The sequence below is a fragment of the Chlamydotis macqueenii genome, chromosome 3 (genome assembly GCF_036417535.1).
Source record: "Chlamydotis macqueenii isolate bChlMac1 chromosome 3, bChlMac1.mat, whole genome shotgun sequence".
NCBI lineage: Eukaryota > Metazoa > Chordata > Aves > Otidiformes > Otididae > Chlamydotis > Chlamydotis macqueenii.
In genome coordinates this window covers 127,244,361-127,262,656 of record NC_141558.1, presented here as the reverse complement: position 1 = coordinate 127,262,656, position 18,296 = coordinate 127,244,361, and the positions used below count along the sequence as shown (strand labels likewise).

General features: G+C 45.8%; 2 protein-coding genes across 8 annotated transcripts in view; both read right to left on the bottom strand.

Annotated features, from left to right (window-relative positions):
• Positions 1–1,679: 1,679 nt before the first annotated feature.
• On the bottom strand, positions 1,680–9,691 carry NAA20 (N-alpha-acetyltransferase 20, NatB catalytic subunit). Its single transcript, XM_086744684.1, has 7 exons — positions 9,642–9,691; positions 9,425–9,449; positions 9,260–9,350; positions 7,941–8,076; positions 3,396–3,803; positions 2,180–2,267; positions 1,680–1,732 (listed from the first exon to the last, which is right to left on the bottom strand). The coding sequence occupies exons 1-5, from the start codon at positions 9,689–9,691 to the stop codon at positions 3,497–3,499; spliced, it is 609 nt and encodes a 202-aa protein (XP_086600810.1). The 3' UTR covers positions 1,680–1,732; positions 2,180–2,267; positions 3,396–3,496.
• A 1,412-nt stretch (positions 9,692–11,103) lies between these two features.
• The window catches only part of RIN2 (Ras and Rab interactor 2), a 74,816-nt gene continuing 67,623 nt past the window's right edge, over positions 11,104–18,296 (bottom strand). For all 7 annotated transcript variants that reach the window (XM_086744422.1, XM_086744420.1, XM_086744419.1 and 4 more), the window contains 3 exons: positions 17,888–18,019; positions 15,661–15,824; positions 11,104–12,957 (listed from right to left, as the gene is read on the bottom strand). In XM_086744422.1, the coding sequence (XP_086600548.1) occupies positions 12,640–12,957; positions 15,661–15,824; positions 17,888–18,019 (614 nt within the window). In that variant the 3' untranslated portion in view covers positions 11,104–12,639. The remainder of the gene's footprint in view (positions 12,958–15,660; positions 15,825–17,887; positions 18,020–18,296) is intronic.

Sequence of the window (18,296 nt, the reverse complement as noted above, 5' to 3'; positions counted from 1 at the left end):
AAGGACAGATGCACAGTGAGAAAAAAAAGGCAGCAGGACAGAGACAGATAAAGAAGCAGCAAGGACAGAGGAGGAGAGGCAGAAAGAGCGAGTGGGAGCAGGACAGAAAAAAAATAAGAATAGGAAGCAAGATGGAGATGAACTAAAACCAGGGATGGGCAGCACAACAGGAGAGGAACTGAAAAACAACAGTGGCAAGGAGCAGGACAGAGGGATGCTGTAAGAAACAATGGCACGGGCAGCAGGACAGAGAGAGAATTTAAAAGGAAGAGAGAGCACGAGAGAAACAGAGTGAGGGGTGAGGAGAGGACAGACAAAAGGATACAGCAACAGTGGGAAAGAGGATCAGGGAGCAGGACACTGGGACAGAATGAGAGAAAGAGGGGCAGCAAGCAGGACAGAGCAGTAGAGAGGGACAGAGAGACAAAGAGGGAGACAAGGACAGAGGGAGATAAATAATGACTGGGGAGGGGAGAGAAAGACACGGGCAAGGAGCAGCAGAGAAGAATGGAGGGAGAGAGGGATGGCGAGCAGGACAGAGGGTTATAAAGATAGAAATAAGACGAGGGAGGAGGACTAAGAAGCAGAGACAGAAAGGTACAGGGAAAAGGACATTGAGATTAAGGAAGAAATAAGGTTAGGGAGCAGTACAAAAGGACAGAAAAAGGAGAGGAAGAAGGAAGAATAAAGATGGGGACAGGGAATGTGGCATATGGAGAGAAAAAGTAGGACAGAGAACAGGGGAGAGGGACTGCGTGATAACAGAGAGAGATGCAGATTGGGACAAAGAGACGGAGAATGCAGAAAACAGAAATGGGCAGAGGGACATGCTTCAGACAACCTGTCACTCCTAATGTCACTTCCATGGACCCAGAAATGGGACATGGCACAAGACAGAGGAATGGGGGAAGTGAAAAAAAAGAAAATAAAGGCACAGGAAACTTTTTTAAAAGATAGAAAAGAGAGAAAGGAGAGAGCAGAATAGTGATGGGGAATGGGATACAGATGGGGAGCAGACAGAGTAAGAGAAGATGAGAGACAGGACACTGGACAGAAAGTGAGAGGGAAAAGGGATGGAAAGCAGGATATAAGAATGGAAGAAAATTGGGAAAAAAAACGACAGTACTTATTACACAGTGTGGCTAATTAAAATGTAAACAGTCTATCATCTTGAACAGAACTGCTTACCAGAGTGGCTTAGCCTGTGTCTCATCTAAGCTACCGTCTTTCTTGACAGGGTACACAGGACTATAAAACCCACGATAAAACACGCTTACAGGACTAAGCTAAATGGATTATGTGCACAAGATTTGATATTACTTAGTCTTAATCCTATCTGTACAGTCAACACTTTTATGTCTGAATTTCATTGCTACAAATTCCACATTTATCCATGCTCCTCCATTAAAACAAGGGGAAAACAAAAAAAAGCATTATGTCAGTGATCTCAGTGTTATAGGGCTGTTTGAAGATGCTGTGAACATAATGAGAGACTTCTCTTTTGCAGGTTCTTTGGAAATCCTACATTGACTTTGAAATTGAGCAAAAGGAGTATGAGAAAACAAGAAACCTTTACCGCAGATTACTCCAGCGGACGCAGCATGTTAAGGTGTGTATGGGTACCCAGAACACAGAATTGATCTTGAACCTGGTCCAGGGTGGACAGAAAGCCGTGACTACCTTGGTTGTGTGGCTTTTTCAAATCGACAGTGAACCACGTTTAGTACTGCGCCTGTGCCGTGAAAGGGGGAAAGACATTTCTACATTGTGTATAAGAGGTTTATCTTTTATGCAAGTATTATTACATGGTCCTCTTCCTGCTGTGCTTCTTGGGTATTGTACGCTACTTTCATTGGTCATGAACAAGAGAAAGAGTTTTTATTATTACTGACCTCAGGTATTTTTGGTTTGAAGGAAAAACAAGAAAACATCATACACGAGGTAATCCCATTTTAATAGTCTCTCACGGTCCAATATTTGAGAGGAAAAAGAATGGGCAAAGTGCAGCAGTATGCAGACATTACCAACAGAAGTGGCATTAGTACGCTTCTCGGTATTGCTTTCTGGTATTCCATGGTGAAAAACATCAACCCAAAGATTTCTTATCCATAAGTTCTTGGGGGCTAGGGGGAGAAGGAACCTGATGCTCTTAGTGAGTTGCCTGAGAATCACAGCTTACAGCTACTCAATGTCTTCTGGTCTCACGGGATGAGGCAGAGGTATAATCGATTTCTTCTCCGTATCTCTGGAAAGAGCTTTTCTCATATCTGTGGCAAAAGAAAAAAAAAAAAAAGCTATTGTAATAAGACAGTCATTGTGCAAAGCCATATTTTCTCTTACAATAAGACCATTTTTAATCAAGAAGATTTCATAGAATATCTCAGGTTGGAAGGGACCCATAAAGAACATCGAGTCCAACTGCCTGCTCCTTGCAGGACTACCTAAAACTAAACCATATGACTAAGAACATTGTCCAGACACTCCTTCAACTCTAACGGGCGTGGTGTCGTGACCACTTCCCTGGGAACCCCGTTCCAGTGACTGACCACTCTCTCAGTCTTTTCCTAATGTCCAATGTGAATTTCCCCCGATGCAGCTTTATTCCATTTCCTGGTGTCCTATTGCTGGTCACCAGAGAGATGGAGATCAGCCCTTCCCTCCCCGCTGCCCGCCTTGAGGGAGTTGTAGGCTGCAGTGAGGTCACCCCTCAGCCTTCTCTTCTCCAAGTTGAACAAAGCAAGTGACCTCAGCTGCTCCCTGTAAGTCTTGCCCTCGAGATCTTTTACAATCTTGGTCGCCTTCCTCTGGACGCACTCTGATAGTCTGATGACCTTAATGTTCAGTGGCTACATTATCAATTGGAATATAACACTGCATGAAACTCAACCAAATGGAAAGGAAATGCTAGGCTAAAGGGACAAAAATGTGACTTAAGGTGTCTGCAGCAACAGTAGATGTCTGTCCGCAGCCCCTGCGTATCAAATGAACAGTGCAAGAACAGAAAAGATACACAGCATGGTCGTGTAACTCTGAGGGGAGAATACTTTAAGGAAAGATCTAGAAAGAGGAAGCAGCTGGTACTTCAGTTTTATTGACAGAATTAACGTTAATATACTTAAATTTCCATGTTCCTTCGCTTTTAAGCTGAAAAGGCCAACCAATTCTCTGCCACTGTTGACCACTGACACTTTTAAATTTGTAGTCAGACATTTGAGTAAAACAAACTTTCAAGTCGCTGCTATGGGAAGAAACGAGGAAAGCACTGTAATTCCTTCCCCAAGTAACATCAGCAAAAAGCCCAGCCACTGGGTGTGGGCCCCTCAGAAAGAAAAATTAGATTAAAAACTGCATTTTAATTTTCATCTTACCTACAGGATAAGTGTCTTTGTACTTACTAACTTATTCTTGTTTTGTAGTTTATTTTGCCACAGATGCTACAAAATGTGTAAATTGCGAGGTTAAGTTTTGCAACTGATGTAATCTTCAGTATGAAAAGCTATCTAAAGGAGTATGCAAAATCCCCTTCATCAACAACTATCTGAACTTGCTTCACATAAAAAAAAAAAAGGAAAAAGAAAAAAAAAATCATACAAGCAAGCCCAGGAAACCTTGACATGAGACTCTTTCCATTCAGCTTGAGGCAGAACAAGTACTTACCATAAGCATCTTCACCTGGCTCTCCACTGCTAGCAGGGTAGTACTCTAATACCGTACGGTACACGCTGTAGCCTAGTTGCTTATACATTTTTACTGCAACCTGATTTGATACTCTCACAAAAAGATCCACGAAAAATCCACCCTTTCTTTGAAAAAAATGAAAAACAAGAAAGCACAGTAAGGAATAGTACATTAACGTATTTCTGAATAATAGCCCCTAACTCGTGATCAGACCAAGACAGGTCTGATCACGTGGTGCGCTAATCAAACATCTTTCACGCTGCAATAACAACAGGCGCACTCCTTTACCGAGGAACAAATCCTGTATAGGCACAAATCCCATTTTATTTTTGTCACACGACCATTCTTCTACACTAGCCAGTAGGTTCAGAATTACGAACAGGAAGAACAGGACAAGCTAAACACCCACATAAGCCTCATATCTGTAAGAAATTATTTAAAAAAAAAAATCTCAATTTTAGCATAAGAATTTTTTTATATGTACATATATATATACACATATATATATTGCCAGGCTCATCCGGAGGGCTTTAAACTGGTGTTGCTGGGGAAGAGGGAGCACAGTCCAGCCCACTGCTGTCAGCATGGCGCCAGTGCCAGCACCGAGGGTCCAGAAGCTGAGGAAGGATCACAGAAAAGTGCAAATAAACCTAAACTGTGATCCAATAGCACCCCTGTCACTCCAGCCAGCAAGTCGGCTTTGTCGGGGGCCCAGCTGAAGTGTCTCTATACCAATGCACGCAGCATGGGGAATAAACAGGAAGAGCTGGAGATGCTTGCACACGAGCAGGGCTACGACCTCATTGGCATCACGGAGACGTGGTGGGATGACACATACGACTGGAGCGTCAACATGGAGGGGTATAGGCTTTTTAGAAAGGACAGGAAGGGGAGACGAGGAGGGGGTGTCGCTCTCTACGTCAGCAACCGGCTGGAGTGTGTGGAGCTCCGCCTGGGGATGGAGGAGGAGCTGACAGAGAGCTTATGGGTCAAGATTAGAGGATGGGGACGGACAGGGGACGTCACGGTAGGGGTCTGTTCCAGGCCGCCTGGCCAGGAGGATAGAGCGGACGAAGTGCTCTATAGGCAGATAGGAGCAGCCTCACGGTCACAGGCCCTGGTCCTCATGGGGGACTTCAACCACCCTGACATCTGTTGGAGAGACAACACGGCAGGGCACAGGCAGTCCAGGAGGTTCCTGGAATGCGTGGATGACAACTTCCTCCTGCAGGCGATAGAGGAGCCGACAAGGAGGGGTGCCATGCTCGAACTTGTACTCACCAACAGGGAGGGGCTGGTGGGGGATGTTAAAGTAAAGGACAGCCTTGGCTGCAGCCACCATGACATGGTGGAGTTCAAGATCCACGGGGCAGCAAGGAAAATACACGGCAAGCTCTCTGCCCTAGACTTCAGGAAGGCGGACTTCGGCCTCTTCAGGGACCTGATGGGCCAAGTGCCATGGGAGGCGGCCCTGGAGGGAAGAGGGGCCCAGGAAAGTTGGTCCATATTCAAGGAGCACCTCCTCCAAGCTCAGCAGAGGTGCATCCCGATGAAAAACAAGTCGGGCAAAAAGGCCAGGAGGCCGGTGTGGATGAGCAAGGAGCTCCTGGACCAACTGAAAGTAAAAAAGGAAGCCTATAGAGGGTGGAAGCGGGGACAGGTAGCCTGGGAGGACTACAAAGAGGCTGCGCGAGTGGCCAGGGATAAGGTAAGGAAGGCCAATGCCCTGGCAGAACTGAATCTGGCCAGGGGTATAAAATGTAACAGGAAGAGCTTTTATAGGTACGTAGGGGACAAAAGAAAGTCCAGGGAAAATGTAGGCCCCCTCCAGAAGGGAACTGGTGTCCTGGTTACCCAGGACATGGAGAAGGCTGAGGTTCTCAATGACTTTTTTGCCTCAGTCTTCACCAACAAGAGTTCCTGTCCCACCGCCCAAGCTGTAGAAGGTGCAAGCAGGGACTGCGAGGATGAAGAACCGCCCATTGTACTCGAAGAGCAGGTTCGGGATCATCTGAGGAACCTAAAGGTGCACAAGTCCATGGGTCCTGATGAGATCCATCCGCGGGTCCTGAGGGAACTGGCGGATGAAGTTGCCAAGCCACTGGCCATCATATTTGAGAAGTCGTGGCGGTCTGGTGAGGTCCCCGATGACTGGAAGAGAGGGAACATAACCCCAATTTTTAAAAAGGGGAATAAGGAAGACCCAGGTAACTACAGGCCAGTCAGCCTCACCTCTGTGCCTGGCAAGGTCATGGAGCAGATTCTCCTGGAAACCATGCTAAGGCACATGGAGAGCCAGGAGGTGGTTGGTGACAGCCAACATGGCTTCACCAAGGGCAGATCGTGCCTGACCAATTTGGTGGCCTTCTATGACGGGGTGACGGCATCGGTGGACAAGGGACGAGCAACTGACATCATCTACCTGGACTTGTGCAAAGCTTATGACACTGTCCCGCACGACATCCTTCTCTCTAAACTAGAGAGACATGGGTCTGATGGACGGACCACTCGGTGGGTAAGGAGTTGGCTGGATGGCCACACTCAGAGAGTGGTGGTCAACGGCTCAATGTCCATGTGGAGACCGGTCACGACTGGCGTCCCTCAGGGGTCTGTGCTGGGCCCGGCCCTGTTCAACATCTTTGTCAGCGACATGGACAGTGGGATAGAGTGCACCCTCAGCAAGTTTGCCGACAACACCAAGTTGTGTGGTGCTGTCGACACGCTGGAAGGGAGGGATGCCACCCAGAGGGACCTTGACAGGCTGGAGAGGTGGGCCCGTGCCAACCTCATGAAGTTCAACCAGGCCAAGTGCAAGGTCCTGCACCTGGGTCACGGCAATCCCAGGCACAAATACAGGCTGGGTGGGGAATGGATTGAGAGCAGCCCTGAGGAGAAGGACTTGGGAGTGCTGGTGGATGAGAAGCTTAACATGAGCAGGCAATGCGCCCTTGCGGCCCAGAAGGCCAACCGCATCCTGGGCTGCATCAAGAGAAGTGTGGCCAGCAGGTCTAGGGAGGTGATTCTCCCCGTCTACTCTGCCCTGGTGAGACCCTACCTGGAGTACTGTGTCCAGTTCTGGAGCCCCCAACATAAGAAGGACATGGACCAGTTCGAGAAGGTTGGAAGGAGGGCCACGAAGATGATAAAAGAGCTGGAGCACCTCTCTTATGAGGACAGGCTGAGAGAGTTGGGGCTGTTCAGCCTGCAGAAGAGGAGGCTCCGGGGAGACCTGATAGCGGTCTTCCAGTACCTCAAGGGGGCCTACAAGAAAGATGGGGAAAGGCTGTTTAGTAGGGCCTGTTGCGATAGGACAAGGGGTAATGGTTTTAAAATAGAGGGGGGTAGATTTAGATTAGAAATTAGGAAAAAATTTTTTACGATGCGAGTTATAGAACACTGGAACAGGTTGCCCAGAAAGGTGGTGGAGGCCCCATCTCTGGAAGCGTTCAAGGCCAGGCTGGATGAGGCTCTGAGCAACCTGATCTGGTTGGGGATGTCCCTGCTCCTTGCAGGGGGGTTGGACTAGATGACCTTTGAAGGTCCCTTCCAACCCTAACCATTCTATGATTCTATAAAATCCACATTTTAGATTGCATCGGCTTAAGGAGCACCTCCTTCAAAGTGCATAGGTGGGGCAGTGGAATCAGCCACAAAATTCAGTTGCCTAACAGGAGACAGTCCTTCTCCTCACAAGGCAGATTTTTCAGAAAATCATACTATTTTCTGATTTTACCAACTACAGTGCTGTTGCCCTATTAGCATGAGGTGGGGACATTTCCCTGTGGGTTCATTTGACGCTAAATTAAAGTTTGTGCGGGTACACGTAACCACACACGAGATGAAAACTAAGCTCAGATTCTCTCTGCCGTACAAAATTGCTCCAAGCTTGTGCCTGAGGGAATTGCACAAAGCCCACGATTACTGAACACCTATGTTGGAGACCCTGTGGGAAACAGTGCTGATGCTTAGTGAAGCTCTTTTCCTGCCAAGAAAAGGATCTTTTATATAGTATCTCTATTGGAATTCAGGCTACTTCCGACTCATCCTAGCAAGGCAGCTTTCAGAGAAACCCTGAGATTTTAAACCACCAAGCAACATTCATAATTCTTGTTCTCCAGCTATGGGGAATTTCAGCAAATCAGAACACTACTCAACGCAAAATTCTGGGTCTGTTTCATGCAAATCAAATATCTATGCCACAGACATGCATCTGTAGAAAGATCACTTTAAAAGACAAATGTAAAGATAAGCATAGTACTCACTTTTCTGAAATTTCTTCCAGTAGTTCCATCAATTTAGCAGCCAAACCCAGCCGTCGAAATTCTGGTGCAACAGAGAGAGCAGTAACGTGTCTGTGCCATTCTTCCCTAGCCACAGAGCCTTCCGCTTTACCCATGACTGTGAACATACAGAGCATCAGCGCGGTAGCGCCTCTGGAATGATGCACCACCCACAGCTGTACATCTTTACAAAAGAACCAAACAGCGTAGAAACAAACATTGCAATGACAGTGGTAAAGGCTCAGAGAGGGATCTCTATGTTATTGCTCCGATTCAGCAACCATTAAAAATGTCATTTTGCTCAAGTATTACAGTGGTCTCTTGACCAGTGTAAAAAAAAAACAAACAAAACAAAACAAAACTTTTTTTGCAAATTCATTGTTTGAGGAATGACTTCCAAATCCGAGTTTTGAGCAAGTCTCATGAGTCTTTCCCTGAGCTGAATTCAAGACCTGACTAAAGTAACGGAGGAACGGAGGGCTAGAGGCCCAAAGCTAATTCACCATCCCGACAACTACTGGAGACTTTTGGTGACCAAGAGAGAACAGAGCTTGGGACATTTTGCCAAGCTGGCAACAGAAAGCTAAGGCTTGCAAACACAGTATGTTTAAGGGAGGGGGAAAAAAAAAAGAAAATAAAAAAAGAGGGACATTGTTCTGGGGGGCTTCTTTACAGTTCCTCTCCTTTCTACACAGAGCCAAACCAGTGTTAGTTCACTCGAGTATTCCATACTTCCACACGGGACTCCCATAAACATCCCAGTCACTGCTAATAAGCAACTGATGTGGTGGGTACAGAGAAACCTTCTACACAGCAAATGCTGGAAGGAATAAACAGACCACCAGCTCTATTTGGAATAATTTCTGAGAAACACAAGTATTCCACGGCAAAGAAGCAACTGACATCCAGACCCAGAGCTCTCCCTCGCAGGCCCATGCAAAACCCCAGCCCAGCATCTGTACTCCCTGATGGCTGACAGCGCGCGAGCCCAGCGCGGGGTGCAGGGGCCCAGTTCCAGGATGGCAGAAAGGCGCACACGCGTTCACCTGCACGACCCTGGGCGGAGGTTACCGCAGTCCCTGCTGCGCTGGGCACGTCAAACCAGAAACTGCTGCTGCGAGGCCTGTGGACACCCTCAGACACGTATGAAGCGGGAAGATGCTACACAAGGCTCCTCTTCCCCGCCAGCTATTTGGAAAACGCGAAGAGCACGAAAAGCTCCCGCGCTATCCCCCCCCAAACACGCAACGCCGCGGGACGGCCGCGCCGGCCAGCCCGGCGCCGCACCGCACCGCACTCACTGTAACCCATCAGCTCCCCGCCGGGCGCCTCGGCGACGATGAAATACTCGGGCCAGTGGGCCAGGTACTGCAGGTAGAAGGGTGTCCCGTACTGCGGCGCTCGGTTAAGGAGCAAGCTGTCGCCGCGGCCCCGCGCCCCCTCCCCGGCGGCAGCGGGAAGGATACGGTCTCCGTCAGCGGGTCCAGGTTGCTGCGGGGGGGCGGAGAGCGACGCTCACCACGGGCCCGGGACCCGCCCGCCGGCCGAGGGCCGCCCCGAGCTCCCCCGGGAGAGGGGTGGAGAGGGGAGGGGGCGGCGGCGGGAAGGGGGAGCCGCCAGCGCGTTCCCCGGGGCCGGGCGGGAGCGGGGAGAGGAGAGGAGAGGCGGGCGGGCGGCGCTCACATGTTGAAGCGGAAGAGGTCGTCGCAGGTGAAGGCGCGGAGCGTCGTCATGCTGCCGCCGCTTCTCCCGCCGGCCCCGCCGCCCCGGAAGCGCTCCGCCGCACACGGCCCTTTCCGCCACGGACGGGCGGCAGCGGAAGCGGCGGGGCCGGGCTGCGCTCGGACGGCGGTTCCGGGGGACACCCCAAGCAGGGCCCGGGGGCCAGGCCCGGGACAGCCGCAGCCCCGAGGGGCTGCCAGCTGGGTTCCCTGGGCGTTATCGTCCCTTCGGAACCGGGCGGTCTCGCAGTACCGGAAAGCGGCCTCCTCTGCTCGAGCAGCCCCAGCGGGCCGCCCCTTTCCCCCGCGCCGCGCCTTATCTCTGCCCTCCCGGCAAGAGCTGGGAGAGCAGCACCGCAACTTTTTTACTGTTGTAGTCGGGCTAATCTACCGGCCCCTTTACACACAGCAGGCATTCCGTTTTCTGCAGTTACGGAAACGGCCTCCCCCACTCCAGTAACGAATCCTCACCCGGTTCGTGATGCTGCAACGCCAGCAGAAAAGGAGGAGCCACCGAGTGTAAGGCGGGCCTGGAAGGCTGAGACCCCAGGGAAGAATGACAGCCTTTGAGATGAAAAATAAAAACAACATGAAGAGTTAGATTTGATTAGCTGCTGCAGGTGGCATGCTATCATTCTGCAGGATGTACTTTTTGTCCTAATGTAGTGTTACCTGTTCTGTTTAACTTCTTTTATTTGTAAGATTTAGGGATTTACTAGCCCCAGCTTTATTTCCTTTAGTGTTTCCAGCTACTTCTCTATCTAAAGAAGAGGGAGTAATAAATAGAGACCACCACCTATAATCTTTTTCTTGCTTTTCAGTATTTAATAAGGTCAAACACCGTTCATTGGAGAAGATGGAATAGCTTATTTTTTACAAGTCATAACTGCTTCCAAATTTTTTGTATCATCTGTTTCCTGGCATTATGAGAAGTGAGAAGTGTTTTGCACGGCACAGTAAATAAAATGTTCTAATTTTCAAAAGAAACAATTGCACAAGAATAGACAATGAAATCATCTTGAGGTGGTTTGGGCACGTGTTTCCCTTTTTGCACTCTTTGGTTTCCTTGGCTTCACGCCTGAAATTCTGAGTTTTTTAATACATGGTCTCTCTGCCCCAGTCCTTCCCTCCCCTAACCAAGCCACCATCATATGAAAATAGTGGGATTTTCTTTAGCACTGAACATCAGCAAGAAATGGTTCCGCAGTCAAGATGCGTGCCTGCTTCTTCTACCAACTGTTCACGTCAAGCACACTAACAAGAAACCGCTACGCATCATTCCTTTGCGAAGAGTTTAAGGTGGGCCAAACAGTACTAAAAGCAGCAGCACAGTCTGCTGGGACACAAAACATTCAAATGTGAACCACTTAAGAAAGAAAAAAAAAAAAAAAACCCCAAAAACCACAGCACACAAGGTCCCAGAGTATAGTTCAGTATTACAATGTATTATTATGTGCAAAACTCACCCTTTACAACACGAAATACAAACACGTGCCAGGAGTTTCAGATACATGACAAACTGACGAAATGCTACAGGTCTCTGTATGTACAATACACATGCTGCTCATGACATTTCTGTAATCATCTGCCTTACGTTACACTGATCACACTAGACTTGGGGAGAACCCCACGTCCTCTAATGAGAGTAGCCCTAATTGACGTCACCCACGGCATCAGCTACTTTGGACAAATCTATAGAACACACACATTTAATACCGCTTTATCTTTGCATACGTAGGACTGACTGTCACATCTCACCTACTGAGTAACCTAGAACGATGAAATGCTACAACACATTCTTCAGTCAAAGACATTTTGACACTGGTGACAGACTACACAAAATAGTTAGTGTTCTCCTTCACCTTACTGATATATTTAATTCTCTGCTAAGACAAATAGTATCCGGGATAGGCGCTGTCAAATCCCTCTACAAATATACAATACTGCTTACGTAAATGTTCCTTACAGACCTCCTTTGCTTATTTTCTGCAAGGAGCCTGAACCAGCAGACTAACATATTTTAATCCTAAATTAGGCTCTCTACATTCCTTCTCTGCCCCTTCTCTACATCCTTTTCTTTCAAGTTCCTCTTCCAGCCCCCTAGTTCTGTCTAAAACAATGCACATAAACAATAATCCAGGTAACAGTACATCAAGTTCAGATAAAGGCACTGAAATCACCAGTGCCAGTGTTACAATCTTCTTAGAGATAACCAAAGTATCATAAGAACTCTCCTGTAACAGGAAAAGTGGAGAAACCACAGAGACTTTTAATGCAATACTCTAAAACCAGCAAGAGATTTATTCTTGTATATTAAATGTTAAAATCACATGCATAATTATAGAATACTTCATAGTTAAAAAAATATTTCAAAAACCAACCCTGACAGTTTACCTGCAACTGCTATAAAATTTCTATGATATATATATATATATATATATATAAAAACAAGGCAATTTTCTGTAATTAAAAAAATTAGGAAAGGATGCAATCATCCAGGTAATTATGAGTTAACTGATGCCCTGCATCGGACAGTCTTGTCAAACTCATGCTGGTGAAACTGAGCTCATACCAGCCAGTTTACTGAAATACTTATCTAGCGTACATATATTTAAATCAAAATGACATTTGGCTACAGGAAGAGTGTAAGAAAATAGATTTTCGCACTCTACAGCAAAAGACCTGCAGAAGGCCACAGTATAATATGCTTTGAAAGAGTCTGTGGTACAAGAAATTCAGCCTCGTGGGCTGTTTACTCAAACACGCTGGTGGAATACTCCGCGTAACTGGCCATACATGTGGTTTACATGGGTTTTTGTAAGCAACGCTAGAAGTGTCTGTGTGTGTGTTTTACTAGGCATTTATGGTTTAAGACCTGTTTTAGCTCCTAAGGAAGGCAGCCAACAAAGATGTGTTCAACAGTTAATAAGGAACAGAAATGAAACAACAAGTTGCTGGTTTTAAGAAGTTGAGTCATTGTTGTTTTGAAAAATGGCACCATATGGATCACTCTTAATGCGCTTGTAGACAAAGTGAAAGACTTGGGGTTGCGGACGGCTGTGCAACTCTGCCTTAATTTTCTGAGGGTAGGTGTCCTCTGTCAGTTGCTGCCAGGTCTCATCAACAAAAAGAAACAGGCTATATTCTTCTGGGTTGTCCACTTTAAACTTTTCAGCACAAAGCTGACACACGTCTTCAGTAGTGATATATGGTCTTACTAGTAAGGTCTTTCCTGTACATCCGCTGTTGACTTCCTGGAACGCAACACGAAGGTAGTTCTGTAGAATGAGAAAACAGACGTCAGAAACTCAGAAACCCAAACTGATCCCCTGAAAACCGAAGAGTTAGCATCAAACAGCAAGCCTCTCCATGTTCTAGCTGTGAAACACACATAGGTGATTCCTGTACATTACAGCTGCCTCGTGAATTGTGATGTTGGTAGCAGAACTGTGGCAAGGCTGCCGTGGGCTTAACAGAAATCCGTAAGCCAACATCCTCCTTTCCTTGGCTTGTATTGTAACCTTGCAATTAAGAGTGAACAGATGGCGTAAATCCATAGATGCTGAGGCAAAAGCTGGATCTTTTTTCTCTGTTGAAACTAACACGTGCCAACAGCTCTGACAACATGGATAAATTCTGAATACGAACTACAGGGAAATGCAGCTCTACATTTCAAAAAGCATTTAAAAGTAAAATACAAAAGCAATAACTGGGGAAAAAAAAACCCAGAAAACTTTTGGACACATGAACAAAGCCGCCTGCTGTAGTGTGTTTTATTTTTAAAAGAAATTAACTGCAGTTAAAGACTAAAAAGCAGTAAATTAAAGGAGGTGGAAAAAAAATGACAGTGGAAAAAACCTGTTTATTGACTGAGCTGGTACCTACGTTTGTATGCTGAATAAATTAAGCATGCTAAACCACAATAGTAAAAAATTACATTTCCTAAAAATAAGCTGTTAAAAGGCAAGACTCAGAAGAATGTTCATATGACTTAAGTTCCAAAGAGCAGTCTTGACTTTATTAAAGTATTTTTTGATAGCTTGCAGACTGAAACACGGAAGCTTTGCAACAGCATTTAAATCATTGCAACGGAACCTAACTGAATAGAACTAATCCATTTTTGTTACCCAGCATGAAGAAACTACAAAAAAAAAAAAAAGAAATCAGCCGTAGACAAGGCAAAACACACTAGAATTTAAGTTCTACTGTAGTTAACACAGAGAAGACCTGGTTTTAAATGCATGTGCATTTAGATGGACAGGATTGCTTCAAGGAGAGAGTGAGGTTTGTACAAATGCCTGTAACTCACAAACTAATTATCAAAATTATTTATGCAGTATGAGAAATTTGAATTTAATCATAATCAAAATATGGGATGTGTTGCTTTTCCATCCTTTTGAGGGACGAAGGATGAAGGCCTTCCAGGGCCCAAAAGCTGATAAGGCTGTGAGACTGCGTCACAGAAACGCAGCAATCACATCATCCCGAGTTCAATGTGGGAAAGAAGAGTTGAGCTAAAGTTGTGTTACACATTGGTTGTAAGGAAGATGCTTCGCTCCAGGACATGGAGAAAGAAGGTGGAAAACTGGCATTCTGAGCAGGCAGCAAAATGCTTGAATTTGTGCCCAGCGTAGCCTGGAAGCGGTGCAATCTTACTGGTTTGAGGCTCTCTTTTGAAAGAGACAACAGAAGGAGAAGCACTGGATGCATTCTGTGCCAGCTCTTCCCCCGCATCTTTCCATATCCAGCATGGCGTCCAGCTGTACAATTAGCTTGGCTGAAGTTCATTTGCTGAGGCAGAGGAGGTGAAACAGAATACAAGATCCCGCTGAAAGAATCTTCTGTCATTTAGTCATCCAGCAGGAATACAAGGTGATGAGTTTTCCTATGAAGTGTAGTGTTTTGCTAGAAAGAACAAAGACTCCAGCTACTTGAATCTGACACCTAACTACAGGTAATCAGGATATAAAACGGATCCCAGTAGGATGAACTAGCTTTGTACACTGGCCATAGTTTGGGGTTTCTGTTAATGAGTTCTCCTCTTCTTAAGAGAGGCAAATTGTGGAAGACTGCTTCTTTTCCCAGCTCCTTCCTGTTCAGTGTTGTGCAGTAGTTATTTGCATGGACACTGATAAAGCAGAATGAACCTCAGCTGAAAGGTTTCATTATCTCCCGATGACCCCACACCTTCGTTTCTCAAGCTCTTAACTACATCATAACCAACTGATGGTTGTCATTAGCCTCTGGCAACTTTGCACTGTGCTATGAACTGTAAACAACTGAATACAAAGGAGTAAATCTCTTCTTCTTGATTCCAATACCCTCCTTGCTTCAGTCCAAACACGCATCTGAGCAGACAATCAACAGCATACTATATGAAAGACATGCAGGCCCGCTTTTAAAAGATGAAGTAATCCCAACTGTTTTGTTATTCTTCAGCTGAAGTTACTGCCTTGCTCTGAAAGAGCAGTAAGAAATCGAGAGGAGAGAAAAAACACAAACAAACATAAAGACATCCAAAGCATATAATTCTGCTCCTTGCTTAAACTTCAAAACTGCAGGCAAGCTTTTCTCCCACCTCTTCTCTCTATTATTACCTGCTGTATGCCACTATTAGCTACTGGGGAGCTGGGCTGATTTATACCACTGGAAATCCAGATTTGTTCCTTTTAACAGTAAAGTATACAAAGAAGCTGAATCTAACATATAACTCAGTTTGTCTTCGCTATGCACAATTTAATATAGAAGGAAGAGTGGAAAAGCTCCACTATTTAGTGTTTTCTTTAGACCCTCATAATCAAACTCTATTTTAAAGTGCAAAGACTTCAAAACTGAGGCACGTTTGCCAGCCATATTCCCAGTACTGCTTTATTCCACTTACTTTGTGATCCCAAGGGAATCATTATGCATCATACCTCTCCAATAGGGATTTCCAACAAAACAATTAGCCCCTGCTTTTTTTCTTCAGCCCCAAGATCTACCTGAAAATCATCAACTGAAGGTATCGTCCTGTTGGTCGTCCTCCTCTTATGCCATTGCCGGAGAGTATCTCTGGCTTCTGAACTTAGCAGTCGGGCAGCTTGCTCTTCCTGGAAGTTCTTGATCAGTGAAAGTGCTCCATAAGCGCTTGTCAAGTAATAGCCTCCTGTGAAGGACAGCAAGGGAAGAAATTCTCAGTGGTCACAAACACCGTGCTAATTCTGACTGTTCACAGTCAGAATTATCAACACTACTACTTTTTTTTTTTTTAATGACAAAATATTTATACATAAAGAGCTCACTGGCCTGCAAAATACCGGATGGTATGTCGTCAGCTGCTCAGAGATATGCAGTGGTTGCATGCACTCCACATTCTCAAGTGGTGCAGCTGTATCTAACTCTGGGCCCACTAGTGCTGGGGATGGCTGGTTACTGAAGTGACTGGTGTCACTCCTTTACTCCTGAATGTTTTTACAAAGTTGGAACATGAGTTTTCTTCCAAACAATTCCAAACAGTGATTTGTTTTCTTCTCAAGCTTCAAGTGTGGATGAAATAAACACAGCTCTTTAAACAAAGTGAAACACAATCTACCACTCTTCAGGAACTTAAAAGCAACCACCCTTGGTGGCAATAAAGCAATGACTGCATGTGTGATTTATATCCTGGAAGCATCCCGTTTGCTTTTGTTTCTAAATGGAAGACTGTTTGTCACCTTTTTAGCACTCCCCATAATGTCCAACTAGTTCAGGAGGCGATGTGTACAGTCCTCCATACTTCAGCTTTATTACTTGAGTTGATAACAAATTAAAGCCAAGACAGAGCTGCTGATGTACAAAAGAAGCTGCAGGTCACAAAAGAGAAGGAGTCTCAACAGGAGATAACAGTCCTCAACAACCAGGAGAAACAGAAGACATGCTGTCATTGATTTCTCTCGCTCTCTTTCCACGTGAAGCATTTGGGTGGGAGTGGCCACTTAAGAGGCAGCACAGTCTGCGCATGGAGTCATTCAAATTCTGTGCTCACAGTAGTATTTTCTGTATCACTGATAACAGCCTCTTAGCCTTCAGCTTTGCAACAAGTTTAATACATAAAACACATGCAAAACCCATAAGAGAAATTCAACAATATGTTACATTTGAACTGCACAACCTCAAAGCACTAAACAATTTTTCCTGCACAGTACGGATCAGCTGGTGCCAGAGACAGGGCCAGCCAATGGATGGACCTCTTCTGCTGCACTAAAACCAACATGACTTAGTAGTCCAGTATATGTTTCTGCCTTTCAAGCATGTTAATGACCTCCAGCTTCACATCTCAAGTACCTTCCATTCTAAGATTCCCGAACAGTGCACTAGAGGATGCTCTGTGCACAAAGCAGGGAACAGAGCAGTGCCAGACTGCATGAATCCTGGCTCCGTTCTCTCATGCACACCAGCACGTAAGAGGATAGGGCAATCTGAGCAAGCCAAGAGACGGCAGGAATGGGAAACATACACATACGCTTAAACTTGCAGCTGAGCTTGGTCACAAGAACCTTTAAACTTCCTCATAAACTGGTAGATTCTGGGGCCTACCAAAGGCTTGCAGAATACCTTTGTTAAAAGCACCGCCATGAAAACAAAGGAGATTTCGTTGCATCTAGCAGACTTGAGCCTCAGCAAGCACATTCCTAGGGCTCATAAAAATAGTTTGTGAGAAGCAAATACTAGCAAGACGTGAAGATCATTAAGGGGGCCAGTGTTTCCAAAAGCACTTCCCTGGCAGAGAATTCCTCTATTAAGTTTTTACAAAGCACCTAACCCAAGTCCTGTTACACCTCTCACAACTTAACGGAATGCTGCGGCACTATAATTACTCTCAGGATATTTTCAGGCACAGAAGGATCGTCACATTTGTGACCTGTGCAGTGTCTGTGCTTGCTTGCTAAGTCACGATGCCTCCCCGTTCTTGGTTGAAAACATCATCATATTCCCACATGAGGTAGTACACATCAGTAGTAGATTCCCAGGTCACTCAGTCCTGTGCTCTTCAAGCTAGCCAACTCTCTCTTACTTTAAGGTGGAAATATTTATAAGATTCTCTTGTTATGCTACTGACATTGCTGACTTAGGACTCCCCTTGAAAGGATGTCTACTCAAACAAGGTTAACAGCAACTGCGCTGAGGAAGAACTCTCCTTCCCTAGTCCTTCACCCAATTCTAATTAAAAAAAAAAAAAAAATAGATTACCTTCTCCATGCAGCAAAGATGGATCCAGCAATTCCATCATGTATTCAATTTCAGTATCCAGCTCCAGCATATCACACTGGGCTAGTACATATGTCAACACAGGCAAGAAGTCGTCAGCTCCATACAGCCTCCCTGGTTGAAGGGAACACAGACAGTGATAGACAAACCACACCCTTTACCAGTTTCAGTGTTTGAGAGGAAAGCATTATTTTGCTGCCTTCACTGACCAGTATGTTTGTATTACTCTAGAGCCTCCTGTTACCAATGTGCAGCAAAGAGAATGTCATCTGACGTTGGACAGAAGACCAACACCAGCTTCCTCCTGCACTTAACAAGCGCAAATCTGATGGTGCACCTTGAGGCACGCAAGGGAATTTACTGACTGAGCTCACCTTGGCATCAGCTCAAC

Bases quoted from the DNA above. Each gene is read 5' to 3' on its own strand.
- NAA20 (XM_086744684.1), bottom strand. From the start codon at position 9,691: ATGACGACGCTCCGCGCCTTCACCTGCGACGACCTCTTCCGCTTCAAC. The intron at 9,351-9,424 runs GTATCCTTCCCG...CGAGCGCCGCAG, and splicing joins TGGACCCGCTGACGGAGACC to TACGGGACACCCTTCTACCT. The intron at 8,077-9,259 runs GTGAGTGCGGTG...GTATGTTCACAG, and splicing joins CGGGGAGCTGATGGGTTACA to TCATGGGTAAAGCGGAAGGC.